Source organism: Sorex araneus, chromosome 10, assembly GCF_027595985.1.
Source record: "Sorex araneus isolate mSorAra2 chromosome 10, mSorAra2.pri, whole genome shotgun sequence".
NCBI lineage: Eukaryota > Metazoa > Chordata > Mammalia > Eulipotyphla > Soricidae > Sorex > Sorex araneus.
The window spans coordinates 13,207,895-13,232,646 of NC_073311.1; the positions used below are offsets into that span (position 1 = coordinate 13,207,895).

General features: G+C 40.7%; 1 protein-coding gene across 1 annotated transcript in view; it reads right to left on the reverse strand.

Annotated features, from left to right (window-relative positions):
- The window catches only part of PTPRB (protein tyrosine phosphatase receptor type B), a 135,388-nt gene that overhangs the window by 81,437 nt on the left and 29,199 nt on the right, over positions 1-24,752 (reverse strand). Inside the window, exons 4-7 of the mRNA XM_055118539.1 lie at positions 22,850-23,123; positions 7,931-8,206; positions 6,621-6,878; positions 3,437-3,700 (exon numbers count right to left, since the gene is read on the reverse strand). Of these exons, the coding sequence (XP_054974514.1) occupies positions 3,437-3,700; positions 6,621-6,878; positions 7,931-8,206; positions 22,850-23,123 (1,072 nt within the window). The remainder of the gene's footprint in view (positions 1-3,436; positions 3,701-6,620; positions 6,879-7,930; positions 8,207-22,849; positions 23,124-24,752) is intronic.

Here is a 24,752-nt window from a genome sequence, read left to right on the forward strand (position 1 = left end):
GTGGCTGGAAATGTACATTGGTGACGGGACGGATGTTGGAACACTGGATGACTGAAACCAAATCATGAACAGCTTTGTAACTGGGTATCACATGGTAATTCCATTTTTTTAATCCCCTTTTCCAATGGAAAAGCTGAGCTTTCTTGCAATATAGCACTGATCTTATCATTCTTTTTTTTAAAAAAAATTCAGAGCCTGGGGCTGGAGCGATAACAGAGCAGGTAGGGTAGGGCGTTTGCCTTGCACGAGGCTGCCCGGGTTCGATTCCCAGCATCTCATAGGGTCCTCTGAGCACCGCCAGCGGTAATTCCTGATTGGAGAGCCAGGAGTGACCCCTGTGCATTGCCGGGTGTGACCCAAAAAGCAAAAAAAATAAAAAATAAAAAATGTCAGGGCCTTAGGCCAGGGATGTTGCTCAGTAATAAGAGTACATGCCTCATGGGGCTGGATCAATAGCACAGTGGGTAGGGCGTTTGCCTTGTATGCTGAAAACCCTGGTACGATTCCCAGCATCCCATAGGGCCCCCTGAGCATGCCAGGAGTAATTCCTGAGTGTAGAGCCAGGAGTAACCCCTGTGCATCGCCAGGTGTGACCCAAAAAGTGGGAAAAAAAATAAATGCCTCACATGTGTGAGGTTGGTTAAATTCCTGGCACCAGAGAAACAAGAAAAAAGAAGTAAGGAGAAATAGTACAGTGGGCAGGGTGTTTGCCTTGCATACAGCAGCCTGGTTTGATCCCTGGCATCCTAAAGAGTCCGCTCACACTTTCTAGGAGCGACTGACCCCTGAGTACGGAGTCAGGAGTAAGCCCTGAGCACCGTCAGGTGTGGTACAAAAACAACACAAAGAAACAGAAACAAAAACCAAGCCCCCAAGCAAAAGCCGTCTTTCTCTTTGGAGAGGCTTCTATTAACCTCCGAACATCAAGTCCTTCGGAATCTGCAGCTTCTCTAAATCAGATCCAGAATCCTCCCACATCTCTCGCCCCTCTCTGGAATGCAGAACTCCAGCTGCACGTTCTATAGACCTGTAAGTCTCAGGGCACGTCCACCTTGTGCCTTTGCTGATATTACCCCTTTCATCCCAAGGGCCTTCTCATCACCACCCAAAAGTTTGGCATTTTTTTAGGCCCCATTTTAAAATCAGTACTCCCAAGAAGTCTTCACTGATCTTCTAAAAGAGAATTTGATCCTTTATTTCCTACTATATGGCTCCTTTTTTGAATCTCAAAGGGTGTAGAGAAGAATCACTGGAAATAAATTTAAATTCCAGCTCACCTGTGTGTATGTGAGAGAGAGAGAGACACAGAGAGAGAGAGAAAGAGAGAGAGAGAGAAACAGAGATAGAGACAGAGACAGAGACAGAGACAGAGAGACTGGCAGTGCTTGGGGATCATATGTGGTCAGGAAGCAAACTAAACTTGGCCTGTATGCACCTTTCTGGAAAACAATATGGATAGTCCTTCAAAAACTAGAAATTGAGCATCCATATGACCCCACAATACCACTTCTGAGAATATATCCCGAGGATGAAAACAGCACAGTAGAAATGACAGATAGCATAGCGGGTAGGGCATTTGGCTGACAGTGACAGTGACCTAGATGTTCATTGCATCACTGTTCACAATAGCCAAAATCTGGAAACAACCCAAGTGCCCTAGAACAAATGACTGGTTAAAGAAACTTTGGTACATCTATACAATGGAATACTATACAGCTGTTAGGAGAGATAAGTCATGAAATTTGCTTATAAGGGGATGGACATGGAGAGTATCATGCTAAGTGAAATGAGTCAGAAATAGAGGGACAGACCTAGAAGGACTGTACTCATTTGTGGAGTATAGAATAACATCACATGAGGCTGACACCCAAGGACAGTAGATACAAAGGCCAGGAGGATTACCCCATAGCTGGAAGCCTGCTTCATGAGCAGAGAGGAGAAAGCAGATGGAATAGAGAAGGGACCACTAAGAAAATGATGGCTGGAGGAATCAGTCGGGATGGAAGATGTGTGCTGAAAGTAGATAATGGACCACACATGATGACCTCTCAGTGTGTTGCAAGCCATAATGCCAAAAGGTAAAGAGAGAGTATGGGGAATATTGTCTGCCATGGAGGCAGGGGGAGGGTAGGAAAGGGGCATATTGGTGGTGGGGAATGTGCACTAGTGGAGGGATGGGTGTTTGATCATTGTGTGATTGTAACCCAAACATGAAAGCTTGTGACTATCTCACAGTTATTCAATTAAAAACAAAACAAAACAAAACAAAACTTGGCTGTATGCAAGGCAATCACCTTAACCCCTGTACTATATCTCTGGCTTCTAGCTCACTATTTACCAAGTGAATAACCTAAAAAATGCTGACAAAAAGAGGGCCTCTTAAATAATGGGTATTGTTTAATCAGGGCCCGATGCATGGAAGTGTTGATACAATTACTATTCTTAAAGTGAGCTATTTTTATTTTCGTGTGCATATGCTACATTTATGTGATTAAATGCAACCTCAAAAACCAAGAGTCAGTAAACTATTTTTGGTAAAATGCTAGATTGTAGATATTTAGCTATTTCTGATCCCATGTGGTCTGTATTTCACATACTATCACAGGACTGTGGTGTAGCTCAAAGCTAGAGTAACATGCTTTGTCTGTGTGAAGCCCTGTGTTTAATCCCCAGAACTGATAAAAAAAATCTCAAAAACCAAAATAGGCTATAAGCCATATTTTGCTAGAGGACATAGTTTGATGAACCTGGGCATTTTAGCAACTCCCAAAGCTCATAGTACTTCAGTTTATTTACTGTTTTGTTTCTTTAAAAATATTTTTCATTGAATCACTGTGAGATACAGTTACAAAGTTGTTCATGATTGGGTTTCAGTCATAGAATGCTATCATACCCATCCCTACACCAGGGTATATTTCCCACCACCAATGTCCCCAGTTTCCCTCCTGCTACCACCCCATTCCCTAGCCCTGCCCCAGCCTGCCTTGATGGCAGGAACTTTTCTTCTTTCTCTCCCACACAGTACCTTAATGTATGCAATAGATGCTCATGACATAAACTAATAAAGTATTTTATGGAAAAAATGGGTAAATATTAGTTGGCTCTCACTAAGTGCATTTATCAGAAAGGTTGTATTCATCAGTATGCTAGTGCTCTCATGTACTTAAGTGGTATGCTGTGAAACAGCCCAGCACAGAGTCAGTTATGCAGACTTTTCAGAATTCATCCCAAATACACTTGCTTAAATAACTTAGAAAAACTCAAGTAACCTACTTTGTTCTCATGTGAGCCCATGCCTACTGACACCCTCAGTCATGGAGACTCCACTTCCCAGGATAGAAAATGATATTTTCTTTTAACTTACTTTGCTCTATTCTAAGACAGAATCAGAGAGAATGTGGGGTCACCCAGGAATACCCGAGAGCCATAGACTCACCTGTTCTGCCCATGGCCATCTTCTGTGCAGACAGTTCACCTGAGACACAGCTGACCGTAACTTGATACAGGCGTCCAGGGGTTAAGTCTTTAAAGGAAGTTTCCGTAATTTGAGGTGCTAACATTCTGGATTCTTTGATGGTCCCTTGGTGGGAAAGGGTGATGTTGTAGGAATCCACGTTTCCAGCAGGTCTTTGCCATTTGGCTTTCAGAGAGGTCAAAGAGCCATCATTTGTCACCTTCAGATACGAGACTTCCATAGGGGCTAGTAAGGAAAGAAGATTTTAACTCAGGATAGATTACCCGACTGGTGACCGATTCCGACCCTGAATGCTAATCCCCACAAGCAACAACTTCTGGTCAGAAGAAAATAGTCACTTGAAGAGGTCAAGCCCAGCACAGAGCGAGTTATGCAGACTTTTCAGAATTAACCCAAAACACTTGCTTAAATAACTTAGATAAATTCAAGTGACGTACTCTGTTCTCATATGAGGACTAAAGCAAGGCTGGGGAGTGAAAAGGGCTGGGACGTAGCTGTAGGGAGCCCGGGTCTGAGTTTATTCCTGGGCAGCACTGTGGGGCTCTATTTCACAGAATCTATGGGTCCTGATTCACAAATGAGGGCTTGCTCAAGAGCGCTAACATGATCTTTCCAGTTCTGAATTCTTTATGGGAAACTCCAAGAAGTCTGTCATCCATTATTTGCCTTATATCTTGTTGTCTTTATGCATTTAATAATAGAAAGAATCTAATTTTTTTACATTAAGTATAAATCTCAATAAATTTTAGGTTGTGTCATTATTTTATCAAAGGAAAATTACTATAAAGAAGAAACACTTTGTAGTAAAGTATGAAGTTGGGGAGGGTGATGCCTCCCATCTTCTTTTCCCCAGGAATTGCTTTAGCTATTTGTGGGCGTTTATTGTTCCATATGAATTTCAGGAGTGTTTGTTCAATTTCATTGAAGAATTTCATGGCTATCCTTATAGGGATCGCATTGAATTTGTATAGTGCTTTGGGGAGTATTGCCATTTTGACAATGTTAAGTCTTCCTAGCCATGAGCAGGGAATATGTTTCCATTTCCTCCTGTCCTCTTTTATTTCATTGAGTAGTGTTTTGTAGTTTTCCTTGTAGAGATCCTTTACTTCCTTAGTTAGGCTGATTCCTAGGTACTTGATCTTCTGGGGCACAATTGTGAATGGGATTTTTTTTTTTAATGTCACTTTCCTCTGACTCGCTATTTGCGTATAGGAAGGCCATGGATTTTTGGGTATTGATTTTATAGCCTGCAACTTTGCTGTACAAGTCTATTGTTTCTAGGAGTTTCTTAGTGGAGGAGGATTCTCTAGGTATAGAATCATGTCATCTGCAAATAGTGAGAGCTTGATTTCTTCCTTTCCTATCTGAATACACTTAATGTCTTTTTCTTGCCTAATCGCTATTGCAAGTACTTCCAGTACTATGTTGAACAGAAGTGGTGAGAGTGGGCATCCTTGTCTTGTCCCTGATCTTAGAGGAAGGCCCTTAGTGTTTCTCCATTGAGGATAATGCTTGCCATGGGTTTGTGATAGATGGCTTCGACTATCTTGAAACTCTGTAACTGCACCCTCATGGTGACTCATTAATAAAAAAAATAAAATTAAAAAAAAATAAAGAAGAAATACTTTGGTGAAAAATCTTCTCTCTACCTGCTCTTGATATATATTTTGATATATATTTTGGTCATTAGAGCCAAATAGGAATAAGTAACATTTCATTAAAAGAATGGAACTGGCACATTGAGTATGCCTTGACCAGTGATAAGTGTAATTAGCTCTTCATGTATATCAATAATTCTTTTAATTATCTTTTGTTTTATTTTTTGGGTTATACCCAGAGATGCTCAGGGGTTACTCCTGGCTCTGAACTCAGGAATTATTCCTGGTAGTGCTCAGGGGGCCATATGGGATTCTGGGAATTGAAACTGGGTAAGCAACAAGCAAGGCAAGCACCCTATCTGCTATATTATTGCTATGACCCATCATGTACATAAATAAGTCTTAAGACATATGGTACATTTTGTTGGGAGTGTCAACACATCTTTGAGTTGTGATATGAAAATTACATCAACACCTGTAATTCTCCAGATACCTTTCCACTAACACCTAATAGTTCTAGAAACTTTCCCAACTAAAGCAATTTTAAAAACACTTTGCTTTTTAGTTTTTTTTTACAATTATGTAGCTTACCAAGAGAAGAGATTTAATAATGCATTAGACCTACCAGAACATTAGATCCTTCTAGAATATAAACACCATGAAGGCAAAGATATTTTTCTGGACATTGTTCTAGTCACAATGCTTTGCATACAGTTCATCCTCAGTAAATCTGAACTAAATGAATATGTACATGAATTCTATATCAGAACTCAATACAAATTAGTTTATCTGGCTAGGTTGACTGTGAGAATAGGTCATATCATCTTGGGTGTCAGGACATGTTTTGTTGGGAAATGACTGTTTCATAGGAGGTCTTTACAGAGCACTGAGAAAGTAAACCTCAGTTATTGTGAGTGAAGCCATGAAGGCAGTAGATGTGTATTTTTTTTTTGAAGTAAACAGATTTTATTTAGAGCTTTTTGAGGGAAGGAGGAAGGGATAAGTGGAAGAGAGAATAGTAAGAGTAACGTGCTCAAGAGAGAACGCGGGCTTCTCCAAGGGTGGAAAGAGCTCTACACACATCCTAGCACTAGACACAAAAGCATGAAAATACACATCTCAAGAGGGGAGATGCGGGCGACACATGTGCTTGGGCACTGCATGTGCTTGGCCATGTGGGCACAAGCAGCACATGGGCTCAGGTAGCATATGCGCCAGTAGATGTGTATTTAAGAGAAAGAAAGGAAGGATCCTTTCTCACTTGGAATATGAAGAAAACTAGCTCACTGAAGAAAACTGGCTCACTAAGAAGAAGCTCAGACCCCTCCAGTGATCTTTGTTTACTTCAATATGTTACCAGGGGCTAGTATAAACTTTAGACTGAAGATCAATTTCTTTCTCTGTGTAGACGCATCATATGAAGGGTCACCTGTAACAGGCATCTGTTTGAATTTTACTGCATTGCCATCATCCAAATAAATTTCATAAGCCATGTGAATAAAACTATTTCTGATATGAGCCTCATTTGGCTGGCGAGGAGCTCTTACCTGTCCGGGCAAGTTGCCATTTGTGGTTCTGTAGCCCTGCAGCCTCAGCCACAACTGTGAGGTTGTACAGGTGGCCAGGGGTCAGCCCTTGGAAAGTGAAGGAAGTAGCAGATGGTTCCACAACACTGTCTTGAACGAGGATTCCTTTATCCATTAGCATCAGCTGGTATTTTTCCACATTCCCAGAGCCAGGGGACCAGGAAACCAGGAGAGAATTAGTTTTTGATGAAATATGAATGTCTTTCACAGGGGAAGGCACTAGTGAGAGAAAGTACATTTCCAAGTGTCATTCATAATTTCCTTAGAGAATGCACAGGCCCATATAATTAGAAATCACATTCTCCTTTGTGTTTCTTTGCATGTCTAATTTGTATATAACAGTAACAAAAGCTGCATTCTTCAAATTTCACTGGAACTAGGAACTCTTGCAGTCTATAACCTAAAGCTACCTCATAATTTACTTGTCTGACTTCCCCACTTAAGGTAGCTTGTACCAACGATTGTGTCATAACAGTAATGAGAAAAGAAATATAGAAGATGAAAAATGAAAAGAGAATAAACAGGAGAGAAAAAGAAGGGAGGATATATCATAAGAAACACAGTATTTTATGGAGGTTATAGTATGCAATACATTCTTTTTTTCTTTTGAGGTCATAGCCGGCGATGCACAGGGGTTACTCCTGGCTTTGCACTCAGGAATTACTCCTTGCGGTGCCCGGGGAACCACATGGATGCTGGGAATCGAACTCAGGTCAGCTGCATGCAAGGCAAATGTCCTACCCGCTGTGCTATCGCTCCAGCCTTGTAATGCATTCTTGAGATCAAGAAGTGAGTGAGGGTAATTCTTAACCAAACTGAAGGAGCAAAGACTTGTATCAAATATAAGATGATTTAGGAAATGTCATTATTAGATGTTATGGAAAGACCATAGAAAGGAGGAAAACATCTAACTAGTAAGTTTTATGGCCCAAACTTAGACAATGAGGTAGAAAATCCTTTTGTTTAAGGTTTGAGTTAGAATGGCCATTAGGAAATAACGACTTCCTTCTGGAGCAAATCCTAGTCCCAAAAGCATTCTCTGACTTGCTCAAAATCACCCAGAAATCTAGCAGCACAGCCACACCAGCTTAATTTTCCATTAGCCTATCCACTGTGTTTCACTGTCTCTAATTTATCTATATATCATTTTGGTGATATTATTATTATCTATATATCATCTGGGTCTTTGTTACTCCCGTTTCTTAAGTTTAATACATCTTCAAACAGAGCATAGATTACAAAATATCAAGCTCCCAGCAAATAGGTCTTACCTGTTGATCCATTGGTATAAATTGTTGAGGAACGTTTGTCTCCAGAAACAGCGGTGATGGCAATACTATATTTGCTTCCAGCAGTGAGGTTGAAAAATGTGTGATCATTCCTTGAAGTAAATTCTAGATTTTGGTTATCTTGTATCTTTTGGGTATCAGCAAATAACTGCAATTCATATCCAGTGACTTTTCCAGAAGAAGGTGTCCACCAAACATGTAAGCTGGTTGAAGTAGTCTTCTCTTTACTGAATTCGAACCTAGAAGGAGGTAAAGGATCTGCAAGACAAATACCAAGAAAGGATGTGGCTGGATGACTGGCAAATACTTCTTTACCTAGTTGTAATCCAGGTTGATTTTACCTTAAAAACTAAAGGATAGGATGCCTAGGAAATAAACTGGCAATTTATTTCATTTTAAACTTGCTGTTATATATATATATACATATATATATTTGTTCATATATATACAAACCATTATATATGTTATATATGTGTTGTTACATATGTTATGTTATATACATGTTATATATGTAATATATGTTATATATACATGCTGTTATATATGTTATATAGATCAGTCTATCCACTATGTGGAGAGACTGATAAAATTAAGCAGATGTGGCTGTGCTGCTAGCTTTCTGGGTGATTTTGAGCAAGTCAGAGAATGTTTTTGAACTAGGATTTGCTCCAGAAGGAAGTTGCTGTTATATATATATATATGTGCTTGTTTGTATACATATATATACATATATATAGTATATATATGTATATATGTGTGTGTGTGATGAGTCACAGGTGTACAATGATCTAGAACCAATCCCTTTATACCAATGTCCCCTTCCCTCCACCAATACCCACAGTTTCCCTCCTGCTTCTGGCCTGCCTCTCTATGGCAGGCTCTTCCCCCTTTTTCTTTCATTCTTTCTTTAAAGTTAAATCACCATGGGATATATAGTTACAAAGCTGTTCATGATTGGGTTTAAGTCATACTATGTTTCAAAACCCCATCCCTTCACTAGAGTACATTTTTTTGTCACCAATGTCGTTTCCCTCCCACCCTGCCCTTTATGGCAGGCACTTTTCTTCTCTCTCTCTCTCTCTCTCTTTCTCTCTCTCTCTTGCTCGCTCACTCTCTCATTTTCCTTTTAGGCACTATGATTTGCAATACTAGAATAGTATATATTTTAAGAAATTCACTTTTTAAAAAATTATTATTATGCTTTTTTGGGTCACACCTGGTGATGCACAGGGGTCACTCCTGGCTCTGCACTCAGGAATTACCCTGGTGGTGCTCAGGGTAATATGGGATGCTGGGAATTGAACCTGGCTCGGCCACATGCAAGGCAAATGCCCTACCCACTGTGCTATCTCTCCAGTCCTAAGAAGTTCACTTATGACTAACAACATCCCAAACAGGAACAATAGAATCTTATTCTATTTCAAAAGATGTTTATGAGCCAAAACGTAATAAATGGGTCACCTATAAACAACACACCTTTGCTAAAAGCAGTCTATGATAACCCTGAACAGTTAAATGTCTTCATCTATCTTTTATACTGTGACTTATATGACTATATAATGCTGAAAAAAATAAATAAGCCAGTATAACATACTATATATGTTATGATATCAATGTTTACACACTGATATTATATATGTATGTATATATATATATATGTATATATATATCCAAGGCAGGAGTGATTCAGAAAGTTCAAAGCATGGTGAGTTTGAGGGCAATGTTGTCTCACTCATACACTGGCATGGCACAGGGTTAGCTGAAAAGCCTGGACTATGGGGCCTATGGGCCTGGCTGGAATTCAACACTGGGTGATTATTCGTAAGCCTCCCCACTGCCTGCTCACTTATCTCATGTATGCAATGTATGCATATATGCAATGTTGAGAGTAATGCTATCTTTGTTTTTAAACTAGAACTGTTATGAAGATTTGGGGCTGGAGCTATAGTACTCCGTAGGGCATTTGCCTTGCAAGCAGCCAACCCGGGTTCAATCCCACATGGTCCCCCAAGCAACATCACAAGTAATTCCTGAGTGGAGAGCCATAAGTATCCCCTGGGCATTGCCGGGTGTGACCCCAAAAAACAAAACAAAACAAAAAAGAACTGAAGAACTCTTATGAAGGTTAAATAGAATATCTTATCATGTTTGGTACATGACAAGTGTTGGATGCCAACTACTATTATTCTTACTGCAATAATCAGAAGAATATCTTGTCACAGAAGCCAGGAGATGTATGGATCAGACATGGGCTTTGAGATCAGACAGAAATAAAATCAAATCTTAGCAATAGCATGTGCCATCCTGAGAATTTGAGCAGTTATTATAATGACCCAAAGTAAAGAGAGTAAGAAGGAAACCTCCTGTCACAGAGAGAGGTGATGGGGCGGAGCTGCGGTGGCGGGAGGGATACTGGAGACACTGGTGATGGGAAAGGTATAGTAGTAGAGGGATGGGTGTTCAATCATTGTATGACTGAAACTCAATCATGAAGGCTTTGTAACTGTATCTCATAGTGACTCAATTAAAGAATTTAAAAAAATAATCACTCTCACTGTCATCCCGTTGCTCATCGATTTGCTAGAGCAGGCACCAGTAACGTCTCCATTGTGAAACTTGTTGTTACTGTTTTTGGCATATTGAATACGTCATGGGTAGCTTGTCAGGCTCTGCCGTGTGGGCGGGATACTCTCGTTAGCTTGCCGGGCTCTCCGAGAGGGGCAAAGGAATCGAACCTGGGTCGGCCACGTGCAAGGGAAACGCCCTACTGTTGTGCTATCGCTCCAATCTCCCCCCCCAAAAAAAATAATGCTCCAAATTTCTTTGAAGAACAACCAAAGATTTTGCTTGGCATACAATAGGGACTCAGTATTGTAAATGTCTGCTTATTTAACTATTAGAAAATGAATTTCTCTCTGAATCATTGACAAATGGAGACAAAAGTAGAATACAAAGATGTTTTGAAAATAAACTGGTATTAGCATATTACATTTTTTTATAAGAAAGCCTGATAAAATCCTATCAGTTTGGGAGGCTGGGGAATAGTACAGGGTAAGGCACTTCTCGTGTATGCTAAGGGGCACCCTGAGTGTTGCCAACTGTTGCACCAACTTTCCCTTCAGATTTTTTTGTGGGAGGCACACCCAGTGGTACTGGCTCTGTGTTGAGGGCTCACTACTGGTGGTGATCTGGGGACCATATGTGGTGCCGGGAATCAAACCCGAATCAGTTGTATGCAAGGCAAGTGCTTTACCTCGGTACTATCTCGGTTTCCCTCTATCATTTCATCCCGTGAATTAGCACTTTCTTTTTATAAAATTTTTTTCTTTTATTATCTTTTTGGTTTGGGGCCACAGTCAGCATTGCTCAGGGCTAACAGCTGGCTCTGTGCTCAGTGACCATTCCTGGTGGGTTGGGGGGCAGGAACATATGGGGTACAGGGTATCAAACCCAGGTTGGCTGCGAGCAAGGCCAGTGCCTTACCCACTGTACTATCACTCTGTCCCCTCTAACTCTGACCATTAAAAACAATCTGAACACAATTCTTATTTATAAGTTCTTGGAGGGAAAAAAAAACCACATAGGATTTGGGAGCTGGAGTGATAGCACAGCAGGTAGGGTGTTTGCCTTGCACGTGATTATCCCGGGTTTGATTTCCAGCATCCCATATTGTCCCCTGAGCACCACCAGGAGTAATTCCTGAGTACATGAGCCAGAAGTAACCCTAGTGCATTGCCAGGTGTGACCCAAAAAGCAAAAAACAATACAAAACAAAAATAAACAAAATGTAGGCTTTTTTTCTGGTAATATTATTAAAAGATTCTATCTTATTATAGTCAGTAAGAACATCACAATGAAAGAAATTAACAACATTTTTTTCTTAATTTTCTTGTTGCCTAGCAAAGACAAGGTTCTTTTTTTACCGTGAGACCCTACACAGTCAACAGAATTCAAGAACAACCTTGTCAGACCAATGAGGACACATTTTTTGTTGAAGTGGCATTTTAGGTGGGGGAAACGGATGAAAGAGACAACTGCATTCCAGTGATAGTTTTAAAAGGTTAAATTCAGTCACCTTGTCTACCATCAGGTCGGATAAAGGTTAAAAAAATCCAAGTTGTGATCAATATCATCTAAATGTATACCCTGTGCCAAATATGAACGATATAGGACATGAATTTTTAAGGTTGCGTGTCTAGAGGGTGAAGTTCAGAAATGCAGACTTTATCTAATCTCTCTGCACCAGAAAACAAAACAGTCAATCCTTTGTACATCCGCTAGAACAAAGGAACAATGAGACTGGGAAGTGCCTGGGCTGCGAGAACCTGCACTGGAAACAAACACTTAAAACCCCATTTATGCTGTGATAAAGCCTTTTACTGGCAGTCGGCCACCATTGCTGTGCGCACTGCTGAAGTGAGTTTACAGACTTCTTTTTCAGTCTAAGCACAGTGAAAACTCTGCTGCATTAAAAAAGTATCCCATAGTTTATTAGAAATAAACTGGATGCTCCTTTAAGGGGTATATCCGGGTAATCATTTCATACACACACACATACCCATGTATATTCACACAGAAAAAAATGTAAATGTTATTTTTAATATTATCACTATATTAACATTACAAAGTTAAAGATATATTGGCACTCATCATTTGACAGGTCGTATGTAAATAATGCTGGAGGTCAGAGGTAACAAGGCACATATACATGCCTTTATAGCCCCCCATTTTCCCACCCTCGTTCCCAGGCACACAGTGACCAGGAAGGCAGGACCAGATAAATTGCTCCTGATCAATATGCCAGATCTTACCACTTATAAACATACCAATGTGTACTTTCAAATAAACTTGGAATATGAAATATCAAATGCAAGGTTCTAGAACATTCATCTGTTAAAGTTCAATAAATCTGCAACAGGAAATTCCAGAATTTCATAGGTTTAAAGTCAACCCAATTTTTCTGTTCCCAATGTAAAAGATGAGGTTTAACTAAATTCCTGAGCCAAAATGAGCTCTTCCTTATTTAAACAAATATAATTTAAAAAGAGGAGGATGTTATAAAATGATATATAACATATGTATATATTACACATATACACATATAATACAAGAAATATTGGGTTTAACTTTTTTGTGCGTGTGAAGTAAGATAGTTTTTCTTGAACAAATCTTCCTTAGAAATACATGAAGGGGGGATGGAGCGATAACACAGCGGGTAGGGTGTTTGCCTTGCACGTGGCTGACCCAGGTTCGATTCCCAGCATCCCATATGGTCCCCCCAGCACCGCCAGAAGTAATTCCTGAGTGTAGAGCCAGGAGTGACCCCTGTGAATTGCTGGGTGTGACCCAAAAAGCAAAAAAAAAAAAAGAAAAAGAAATACATGAAGGGAGAAAAAGAGAATAAGCATGTGTTCAATAGAGAGCATGGACTTCACCAGAGTAGAAAAGCAAGAAAAAAGATATAGAGATATGAAAGTTATATGTTCAGGGGAGAACATGGGCTTGAAGAATAAGCCATAAGTATGAATGAAAAACAAGCACAAAAATATGTAAATCTATAACTGTACCTGCATGGTGATTCATTAATAAAAAAATTAAAAAATTTTAAAAAAGAAAGAGCTGTAAAACATGTTTTGTTTTGTTTTTTTCAGTGTAGCCATTAAAACTTTACTATCTATCCATAAAGGAATTCCAATGTTTAGGATTTAAAGTGATAGTGTTAATTTTGGAAATAAATTGAACCACATAGCAAGAAGACAAAGAATTCTGTTTAGGACACAACCCCCACCCCCTGACTATGGGAGGTGTCCCGCCCTTTTCCTTTTCTTTTTCCTTCTCTTAAATAAAATCTAAAAAAAAAATACAATCAACCCATGAATTGGTGCCAAAAGCTTTTGTTCAAATCATAATAGCACCAGAGTATATCTGTATTGCATCTGTTAATTTACAGTGCTCTTTCTCAGTTGGAATAGGGGGGTCAGAGAGAGTGAGTGACATGTCATACAGGTAATCAGTCCTACAGCTGCATTTTTTTAAAAAAAATTTTTATTAGTAAATCACCACGAGGTACAGTTACAGACTTACAAACTTTCATGCTTCTGTTTCAGTCATACATCTCGAGTAACCATCCCTCCACCAGTGCCCATTCTCCACCACCAATGATCCCAGTATCCCTCTCACCCCCACCCCCTCCCCCCCACCCCACTCCACCTCTGTGGCAGGGCATTCCCTTTTGTTCTCTCTCTCCTTTTGGGTGTTGTGTGGTTGTAAGTAGACTATAGATCAAACAGGATGGCAACAGCTGCATTTTTAACACCTCGTAGCAATTCATGCATTCTTTGTCTGACACTGAGGTGACCCGGAGTTGGAAACGATGCTGTGAATTGCACATTCAGTAGAACAATGAAACCAAAAATATAAAAATAAATGTCTATGGAAAATAATCAGCCAAGTTAAAGAATCTCCACTTGAAGATTTCGATATTGTAGATAAAGTGAATAACAATATAATGATAGGCCATGGAAATAGATTCATTGGTATATTTTATAAAAATATGGGCTTTTTTCCTGTTCCTTGCCACCTCATCCTACCCTTGTCTCACTGGGGGTAATCTTCACCTGGGTTCCCTCAACTAAGTATTTGTATTTTTCCAACAGTTTTCTGATTTCTCCCTTATTTTTTGGTCTTACCTCAACTATTGCCAAATCAACTCTTTGCATGTCTGTTCCCATCTGCCCCACTCATCTCTCTTGAAGCACCAAGAATTTGCCAGGAGATGAAGTTTCTCTCTGTGGGCAGGCAAGGTCTTCTCTAAGTGGTCTAAGTGGTTATTATCCCATTCCACAATTTTACCTTTCATGAGCTATAGGTCAAGAAAGCTTTCCTTTTTTAGTAATTATAGAGCCAGTTTCTGAAACTTGACAGAAATAGGAGGTACCATTTTGGTTAAACGCAATATACCTAGAAGACTGGAAGCAGAATTTATGTTGTAATTTACATATGATACAGTAAACATCAGCAATTGGAAATTTTCTCACGGAACTCAGGGGAAAGGTGAGGTGAGGCAAAGACCACAAACCATCCCTGAAGGCAGGGTTTTAAAAAACAGGCAGAAGACCAAACTGAAAAAGGGACAGCTGGCAATCTCTAGTCAGTTAAATCACTATATCACTGTCATCCCATTGTTCATCAATTTACTTGAGTGGGCACCAGTAACGTCTCCATTCATCCCAGCCCTAAGATTTTAGCAGTCTCTCCTTACTCTTCTTTCCCAATGATTGGAGGCTCTTTCTGGGCCAGGGGAATGAGACCTGTTATTGTTACTGTTTTTGGCATATCAAATATGCCATGGGGAGCTTGCCAGGCTGCTGTGTGGACGGGATACTCTCAGTAGCTTGCTGGGCTCTCCAAGAAGCATTTATATTATATTATATATATTACATAAATATATATATTTCTCTACTAATAAAAAGATGATTTCTTTTACTTCTCAATTTTGTTTGAATACAATCAGCTTTCCGACTTACTTTAATAAATAAGTTTCATCTAAACTAATCATTTTATTTATATTGAAAGAGTTTTGACAATTACTGACATCAACAAGAGTGCAGAATACCATATTGTTTTACCAGTCATCTTATTTGAAGTAGGTATGAAGGGAGAAGGCCACCAGCCCTCTGAGAAACTACAGTTGACTCAGGCAGTTGAGACATAGGTGAAAAGGGCAAACAATAAGAATTAGCAAGCCAACTTTGGTGTAAGACTAAGGCCACATAGTCACTTTAGGCTGCAGTAGGCAAATTGTTCAATCATTCTGATGTTCAGTTTCCTTCTTGGTAAAATAGGATTAGTGTTAGTATCTTTACAGATTTTCACGTTTTCAGAGGTGTGAGGCAAACAATGAGATCAATGTAGATGCTAAAGATTTTGAGGCTCAAAGGTTGACATCAAGAAGGAAATGAGCTTGAGCAAGTTTGAAAGGTCAAGTAGAGTTTAAGCAACAGAGACAAAACCCAGACACTGCAGAATGAGAGGGCTGTTTAAGTTCAAGTTCACTTCCAGTGAGTAGTAGAGAATCATATCACTGATGGAGACTTCAACAACCTTCATCACCCACCATGATATACTTCCATGGTTCTCTTCCAATTCCTTTAGATTCACAATGCTTTCTGAGTATCATCTAAACTGCTACATAAATGAAGTACAAGTGAAATTCCTTTGCCTGTTCCACTCAGACGGCTGCCCAGAAGCCTTGGTAAAAATTCATGAACTTGGTGCATGCTTCCAAACACCTAGATATTTAGGGATTATTATTAATGTGAGGTATGAAAATGATTTTGTGGTAATGGTAAGAAATAATGACCATTTTTCAAAGATCCATACAAAAATATTTATAAATAAAATTAAATGACCTGAGTTGTAGCAAAATTATATGAGGGTGGGTGAAAATGAAATAAAACCGTCTACTGATAATTGAAGACAGGTGGTAAGTATGTGGCAATGTACTATAGTATTTGATTTACTTTTTTATGTTTACATTTTTCCAAATGAAAGAAAGATCAAAATTCATAAAGAATCTGTATGTGTCCTCACCATGTTCATTTTAGTTGCATTTTATATGTTTGGGGAAAAATTTATCTATAGTTATACACATAAAAAAATTAAATGAACTTAATTTTTCCTACAATAAGTGATATCAGTATTATCTGTTCTCAGTGGGATTCCAGCCAACTGATGTCTGGGAATGGAAGGTAAAATAATTTTCTTTGCTTTTCTCTCATTCTATCAGGACAATGTGAGTTTCTTACTTGTTAATCTATGAATTCCATGCCCACCAATAGAAGCCATAGTAAGAGAGAAAGCCAGACACACAACAAAGCAAGATCAAATCAGAGAATTAGATTGGTTTATTCTATATAGTAATTTAACTTCACTTTAGAATTTCTGAAATAATCAGATTTCAAATAGCTAATTTCAAAATACTAAATTTATATCACTGAAAGTTCAACACAATTGAAAATTAATATTGTTATCATTTCTTTACAATAAAGTACAATAATCATTATTTCACTGGGGGATAGACTAAGTGTCTGCTGGTTTATTTTGTAATGTAATCCTCTATAAATGTTGACTTTAAAAGTTATAATAGAATATCATATGGAAATTTGAAAGAACTCAAGAAAAATACCCTTTAGGGAGAAGAGTAAAAAAGTACTGGGATTGGAGTCAGTAAACCAGGGCTCATATTCTTGCTTTCAGATTTGTCAAAGCTATTGTTTGTGCATATTAATTTATGAATATCAATTTCATCCTAACATGAAACAATAGGAACATTACTACATGTGTAGTATGTGATCAAAACCATTCTAGATTTTATGCATGGATATTAAAACCAAAAAAGATCTTGTAAAGTTGACATTTTTATTATCATTTCCATTTTATAAATTAAGTTCAGAAGTCTGAAGAGATCTGCAACTTGCCTAAGGCAATATGGCTAGTTAGGGATGGAGGCCAACGGTTTTGTAAGTCTGCTTAACAATTATGCTACCTCCACCTTCACAACATTCCCTCCATGGGGTTGCCATGAGACTAAAATTGAACAATACAAAGTCAGTGTAATATATATTTTGTACTCATCTGCTAAAGAAGGTGGAGGGAAGGATTTTTACATGATAAATGTATTAGACATATATTAGAGTATTATTTTCTTCCTGGGAAGTATAATGCATATTCCTAGACATAGATTTTGCTATGTAGAAAAAGGAATGGCATCAAAATTTTAACACCAATGAGTTCTAGAAAAACTCTGTCAATAACTGGAGCTTCAGGATGCACCGATTCACTCTGATAATGGCTTATAGTCAGCTACCCTAGGCTCCATTCCTCCTAAAAGAATTACATGTGGGGTAGATGTCAAGAGTATGCTTTCATAAAAAGTGCTGCAAGATTTTTTTAATTGAATCACCATAAGATACACAGTTAGAAAGTTGTTCATGATCAGTCTCAGTCATACAATGTTCCTACATCCATCCCTCCACCTGTGTAGGTTTCCCACAACCAAGGTCCCCAGTTTCCCTCCAGCCACTCTCCCACCCCTAACCCCCATCCTGCCTCTATGGCTGGCACCTCTCTCTCTCTCTCTCTCTCTCACTCTCTCTCTCTTTCTCTTTCTCTCTCTCTCTCACTCTCTCTCTCTTTCTCTCTCTCTCTCTCTCTCTCTCTCTCTCTCTCTCTCTCTCTCTCTCTCCACCCCCTCCCCCTTTTGGGCATTATGGTTTGCAATACAGACACTGAGAGACCATATTTATTCCTTTACCCACTTTTAGCATGCAGCTCCCACCCAGAGGAAAGCTGCAAGATATTTTAATGCAAATGACTTACATACATAAGAAGTAATGGCCTGTGTGTAAATCTACATTATTGAATTAGGATGCTAAAAAATTTCATACGCCAAAGCTATAATCCCTAATATTTTGGAATGTGACTGCTTTAGAGATAGAATCTTTAATGTTAAAAGAGGTAGGATCTTTAATGTTTTTTAGGGTAGGCCCTAATGCAATATGATGCGTTGGTGGTATAGTGGTGAGCATAGCTGCCTTCCTAATGCAATATGACTGCTATCCTTGAAAGGAGACTGGGCCTCAGACACGCAGACCACAGAGCCAAAACGGTCAACCAGAGAGGCCTTGAAACATCCCTGAGACATCACCAGCTTGGACTTTCAGCTTTCAGAACTGCCAGAATTAAGTTTGTTTTGCTTAAGTCAGGCAATCTATGATATTTTCATAGATTGACATCTGAACAAACAAATATAAAAAAAATACTATGAAGTGAAAACAATAGCTGATATGATGATTTAATAATTAAAACTCCTAATATTTTCCTTTAAAGACAAAGGAATTAGCTACATTAAGGGAGCTAAAATGTTTTCCTTCTGCTTTAGATGAATGATATTTAACTATTATTGTTAATAAGTCTGAGACAGACTAGCAAATTCCACTAAGATATTCTTTCTACAGGCAAAGTTTTCCACTACAGATTACTTTCCTGGTCCCTGTTAGTTACACAGCCAATAGACCAAGTTACTAGTATGTGTGCATTTTCTTAAATATTAATTTCATTCATTTCTTTCTACTATCATTCCATCCATCTGTCCATCTATCCATCCATCCATCCATCCATCCATCCATCCATCCATAGACCTATGCATTGATCCACCTAGTTATCCATTAGGTCAATATCATATCTGTTAAACATGCACTATGTACCGAATGCCAGATATGGCACTAAACACCTGAAATTTTAAATAAAAATTCTTGCTTTAATATAAAGAAAAACCCCAAATGTCCTCAAGTGTACATTCAGGGAAGGAAGTAAATGAAGCTGCCCCAACGGGCTCCAAGGAATTGAGATCTAAAAGGAGAACCATCGCTCAACATTAACAAACCTAATACTTTAAGATAGGCCATATATGTGAATTTTAATGTCAATATTTTGTGTTTCATGCTGGTGAAACATTATCTGTATTTTTCACAAACACAATGTGATTCAAATAAAACATATCTAGACACCTACACACCTTCAACAGCTCCCAGTTTGCAGCCTCTATGACAATTTTCCAAAAATGCTGAGTCTTCAATGCCTAATATTATCATTATAAGATTTCTAATGAATTCATAACTAAACAATTGGGCTTTTAAGTGATAGTCTTGATGCATCAGCCATGTAGTGACCAACTAAATTTGAGACGTGTCAAATGTCTTCAATAATATGAAAACTTGGCACCCAAAAGGCAGGGCAGGCTCTGAATCAGGAAAGGGCTTGGTAAAGTTCTGTTATCACCTTCATGGTGACCTTCTATTATTTCTGCACCAGACTATGAGGGTGGGGACCATGTTCCATTCATCATCTTATCAATCACTCCCTGGCACAATTCTCTGCAGTGTCTGTGCATGATGAAAGTTTGCTGAGCTAATTTGAATCTATATGTTTTTTAAATTCTCCTTTAAAATTTATAGCGAACTGAAATAGTCCCCATTTAGAGAAATAGTTTTATCTTTAAGATCATGCCTATACGGCACAGAAATAACTAGCTATTTTGAGCTACTTATCGGGCAAAAACACAAATCATACTTGAAATGGTACAGAAATAATCTAAGCAGCAGGTGTCTCTTTAACTAAACCATGTTTTTCTTGCATTCTATTTTACTCTAGACCAAAAAGATAAGCCAAATGGAATAGTAACTCATTCTGGATGATTTTTGTGTGAAGTTATATCTTAGACTCAGTATGAATACTACTGTTTTAATGAAAGTAAAATATAATTTCTGAAGCTCATCCCCAAAGCTTAGCAACTAATATAGAGAAACATGAATACTTTCATCTAACTCAAGAAAAAACATAAATATCTTCTTACAATCTTTAAGTACTATAATGAAAATTAACCACCAGCTTAAAAATCCTTTCTGGGACTTAAAATTGCATTTTTAAAAAAAGTAGTTTACAATTATTTTTTAAATGTGAAAACGTATAAGGAAGGTGGTACAAATAAGCATAAAGGTGATCACGGGGGGGGGGGGAGCTGGAGCAATAGCACAGCGGGTAGGGCATTTGCCTTGCACGCAGCCGACCTGGGTTCGAATCCCAGCATCCCACCACCAGTAGTAATTTCTGAGTGAAGAGCCAAGAGTAACCCATGTGCATCACCGGGTATGACCCAAAAAGAAAAAAAAAAAAGTGATCATAGGGCTGGAGAGATAGCACAGTGGGTAGGGCATTTGACCCAGGGTTGATCCCCAGCATCCCATATGGTCCCCTGGGCACCACCAGGAGTAATTCCTGAGTGCAAAGCCAGGACTAACCCATGTGCATCACTGGGTGTGACCCAAAAAGCCAAAAAAAAAAGTGATCATAATATAAAGTGCCTGCAAATTTCAACCTTCACATTTGTTACGGAACTTAACACCCTAAGATCTGTAGTGTTAGGTATCATTGTAAAAAAGTACCTCCTTAAGAAAATTGATGAAAATTTGAATGCTAACACATTATGAAGTGCCCTCCAACTCAGTGCAGCTAACTGTATCACTGTCACCTCGTTGCTCATTGAATTGCTTGAGTGGGCACCAGTAATGTTTCCATGTGAGACTTGTTACTGTTTTTGGCATATCGAATACACCATGGGTAGCTTGCCAGGCTCTGCCATGCCAGAGAGATACTCTCAGTAGTTTGCTGGGCTCTCTCTGAGAGGGACAGAGGAATCGAACCCGGGTCACCCATGTGCAAGGCAAACACCCTACCCGCTGTGCTAATCGCTCCAGCCCAATGCAGCTCATGAGAAGCAAAAACGTTTCTGGACTTGAAATACCTGCATGCATAATTAAAGTCAGAGCACATTCTAACTAGTACACATACAAGATTCTTTTCCATTATCATTTTTCCAAAAAGTCAAAACTCTGAAGGGAAAGCAATTTTTACAAATCATTCTGCCCCAGTCAACACAGACTTATCAAATGTAAGGAGCACTTCTAAGTTACCTCTCATACACCTCACAGCATTAGCAATTTGGCTGTTCATAAACTTATCTTCACAGAGCAAGAAATCAACAACATTGTGATTTCATTGTGATTTCAACAACAACCACTGAAAGCCCAGCCACTTAAATTGCTGTCAAATGTTCTCATCATATAGTTGGTTTCAGTCTTTGCATCTGAAAAGCTAAGCAAATTCTTAAGAAGTGGCATCCCTTTTCAGTTTAAATTCCTGAAAATCTTAGAAATTACCTAGAAGTTTTATCTAACATAAGAGAAATGAGGCAATTGGGCTTTCTTAAATTTTTTCTTTGGGAAAAAAAAAGCATAAGAATTAATTTGATTGACTTATTACAAGAAACAAGTTGCCTTTCCTGCTGTAACTGTTGAGGAGTAAATGCTACACACCTCTTCAAGAACCTTAACATGACCTATGTTCGGGCTAATGAGTGAAACAATAGTGACCACAGATATTTGAAATTTGGTTTCCAGATTTTTGTTGTGATTAAATCTGACCTTCTGGATGAAAGTGAGACTACGCTGGAGCAACAAATGAAGATAATGTCAAAGGAAGACTAATGAAGTCACAGGAAATCAGAGTTGTTAGCAAATTCACCTGAGGACCAACCTGCTCACTGAGATACACAACTTTGCCCTAAGCTACTGATTGCAACTTGGTAAGAACCTGGGACTGAATGACCAAATCCGCTAGGAACAAATCAGTTAACAGCTGAGAACAGAGATAAGAAAGAAAATTCTTACCATGTACACTTGGAAGTGCTAACCAAAAGTGCAAGGAAAATAATGGATTCAAGGAGTAGAATAACCAAAGGCATTCTTTGAGTATCTGCTGCTTTAATTAGCCAAGTGATAAATAATAAGTTTCATATCCTCATTTCAAGGAAACTTCCCAATTTCCCCCCAATGAATGGCTCTATTATATGCCTGAAAATTTTATGTCCTGATTCCAAAAATAAAACTCTGTTCGGGAAAGGCATATGCCTAATCATTGCACTTCCATTATTTATTCTAAAAACATTTACTTAAAATTATTCCAGGGCTTGACAATTTAATGCCATGTTAGCTCAAACCACACCACTTTAACAAAGTTTCTCCACACCCCACCGTTTCTCTTTGCAGCAACCCCCCTCTACCAGGCAAGTGCACTGTTTGCAGCACTTAAGTCCCTGAAAGCCAGACATACAAGGCTCTGACAGATCCGAGATCTTTTTCTGTATTTATCTCCACGGGTTCTCTCTCTCTCTCTCTCTCTCTCTCTCTCTCTCTCTCTCTCTCTCTCTCTCTCTCTCACACACACACACACACACACACACACAAACCCCTCCCCCCCATCCACCTGCACCTGTCACCATACCTGTCTGCAGGACCACGGTTCTCTCTTCTCCATCCAGAGAAACAATCCTGAAATTATAGGTGGTCCCCGCTAGTAGATCCGTGGGGTTATATCCATAGGTATTGTTGTCAATCCTAATAGGGTGGCCCCCCGTGGCCCCCGAGGTGTCACTGCTGTAGACGAGGCTAAAGTTACAGGGTGAGCCCCAAGTCCTCCACTGGAGAAACACCGACTGATTGGAGACCCTGGACTCAGTCAGGGTGAAGTTACATCTCAGTGGCTCCCCCAGAACAGTCTGCAAAGGAACCAGAGACAACAGCTGAAGCGCGTGTGTGCACCGGCCAGGGTCAAGTTCACAGCCACCCTTGGTTCTCCCACCCCTGCCCCAGCTTCAGTGGTCCCTTTGCCCTGCAGAAGCGGATGATAACATTCTCCTTCGCGGTAGTGTCCTACACAGACAGACAGACAGACAGACAGACAGACACACACACACACACACACACACACACACACACACACACACAGACCATGAAGACAGAAAGTAGTTTCATACCTAGGGGGTTAGGATGAACTGACAAGTGTGGCTGGGCGCTCAGACAGACAGACAGACAGACAGACAGACAGACAGACAGACAGACAGACAGACACACACACACACACACACACACACACACACACACACACACGGGCACCCATGAAGACAGAAAGTCGCTTTATGCCTCGGGCGTCAGGATGAGCTGACAACTGTGGCTGGGCGCACAGAAGAGCATCCCCGAGGAGGGAGCAGCGCTTCTGGCTCTTTCTTCCCACGGCCGCGGAAGAAACCCCGCGCCCCTCGCTCGCCAGAAGCGGCCCGGGAACGGGGGGCGGCAGGCGGGCCGGCGCCACTCACCTGCAGCCAGCTCAGGGCGATCCAGCAGGCGGGCGCGGCTCCCCGGCTCCGCATCGCGCCGCCAGCGTCCCCGCGGGGCGGCCCAGGCGCGGGCGGCCGGGGGGCACTTGTTGCGCGCGGCGCGTCCCGGGCGCGGCGGCCGCTGCTGCTGCTGCTGCTAGTGCCGGGCCGGGCGCGCGGCGGACGCGGGAGGCGGCGGGGGCCGGCGGCGCGCCGCCCTTCCCACGCTGCCATCCTGACCCGCGCCGCCTCGCCCCGGGCCCCGGCCGCGGACTTCCGCAATCAAAAGGCAATTTCCTCGTCTCCCGGCCAAGGAACAATGCTCGGCCGAGGGCGGGAGCCCCGAGGAGCCAACGCCTGTGGCTGCCAAGGGGGCGCGGGGCGGGCCCCCTCCCTGCTCGGGGGTCCCGTCGGGCACGGCCCGCGCCGCCTTCCCCGCCCTCTCTTCCTCCACTTTCACTCCCCACCCCCCACTCCGAGAGCCTCAATTTGGCCTCGATGAGTACTTGCTCCCTCTCGCTCGCCAGCACCCCACCCCCCGCCGTCGCCCCTTCTTCCCTCCACACCCAGCGTCCCCTCCCTCCCCATCTTCCTTCCTATCTTCCTCATCTGCTTTCTCCCAGGGCCGCTTTTCCCAGGGCTCAACTTGACCACAGCACATTTCCCTAGGTCGCCTATAAGGCTTTCCTGAAGTCTTTTATTCGCGCTTTTGCGCTTCTCACCTCTCAGCATGCATTTGTGCCAAACGCGCACCCCTCTGCCACCGGCCAGAGAAAGAGACACCCCCACCCCCACCCCTCCCAGGGACTTGTCCTTTATCGGTGTGACCTCGATTCCCCCTCCCGCCGACACCCCCCCCCCAACTCTTCAGTCTCCTCTTTTCCTGGTGTAGAGACCCGACTCCTCCAGAATCTTATGCAAATAGTGCTAACCAAGAACAAATAATCACCAGCCATTCACTGTGCCAGCCCCAGCATAACGGTCCCTTCGTTACCAGCTAGGAACCAGTACTGCCATCCCTGACTCTGCAAA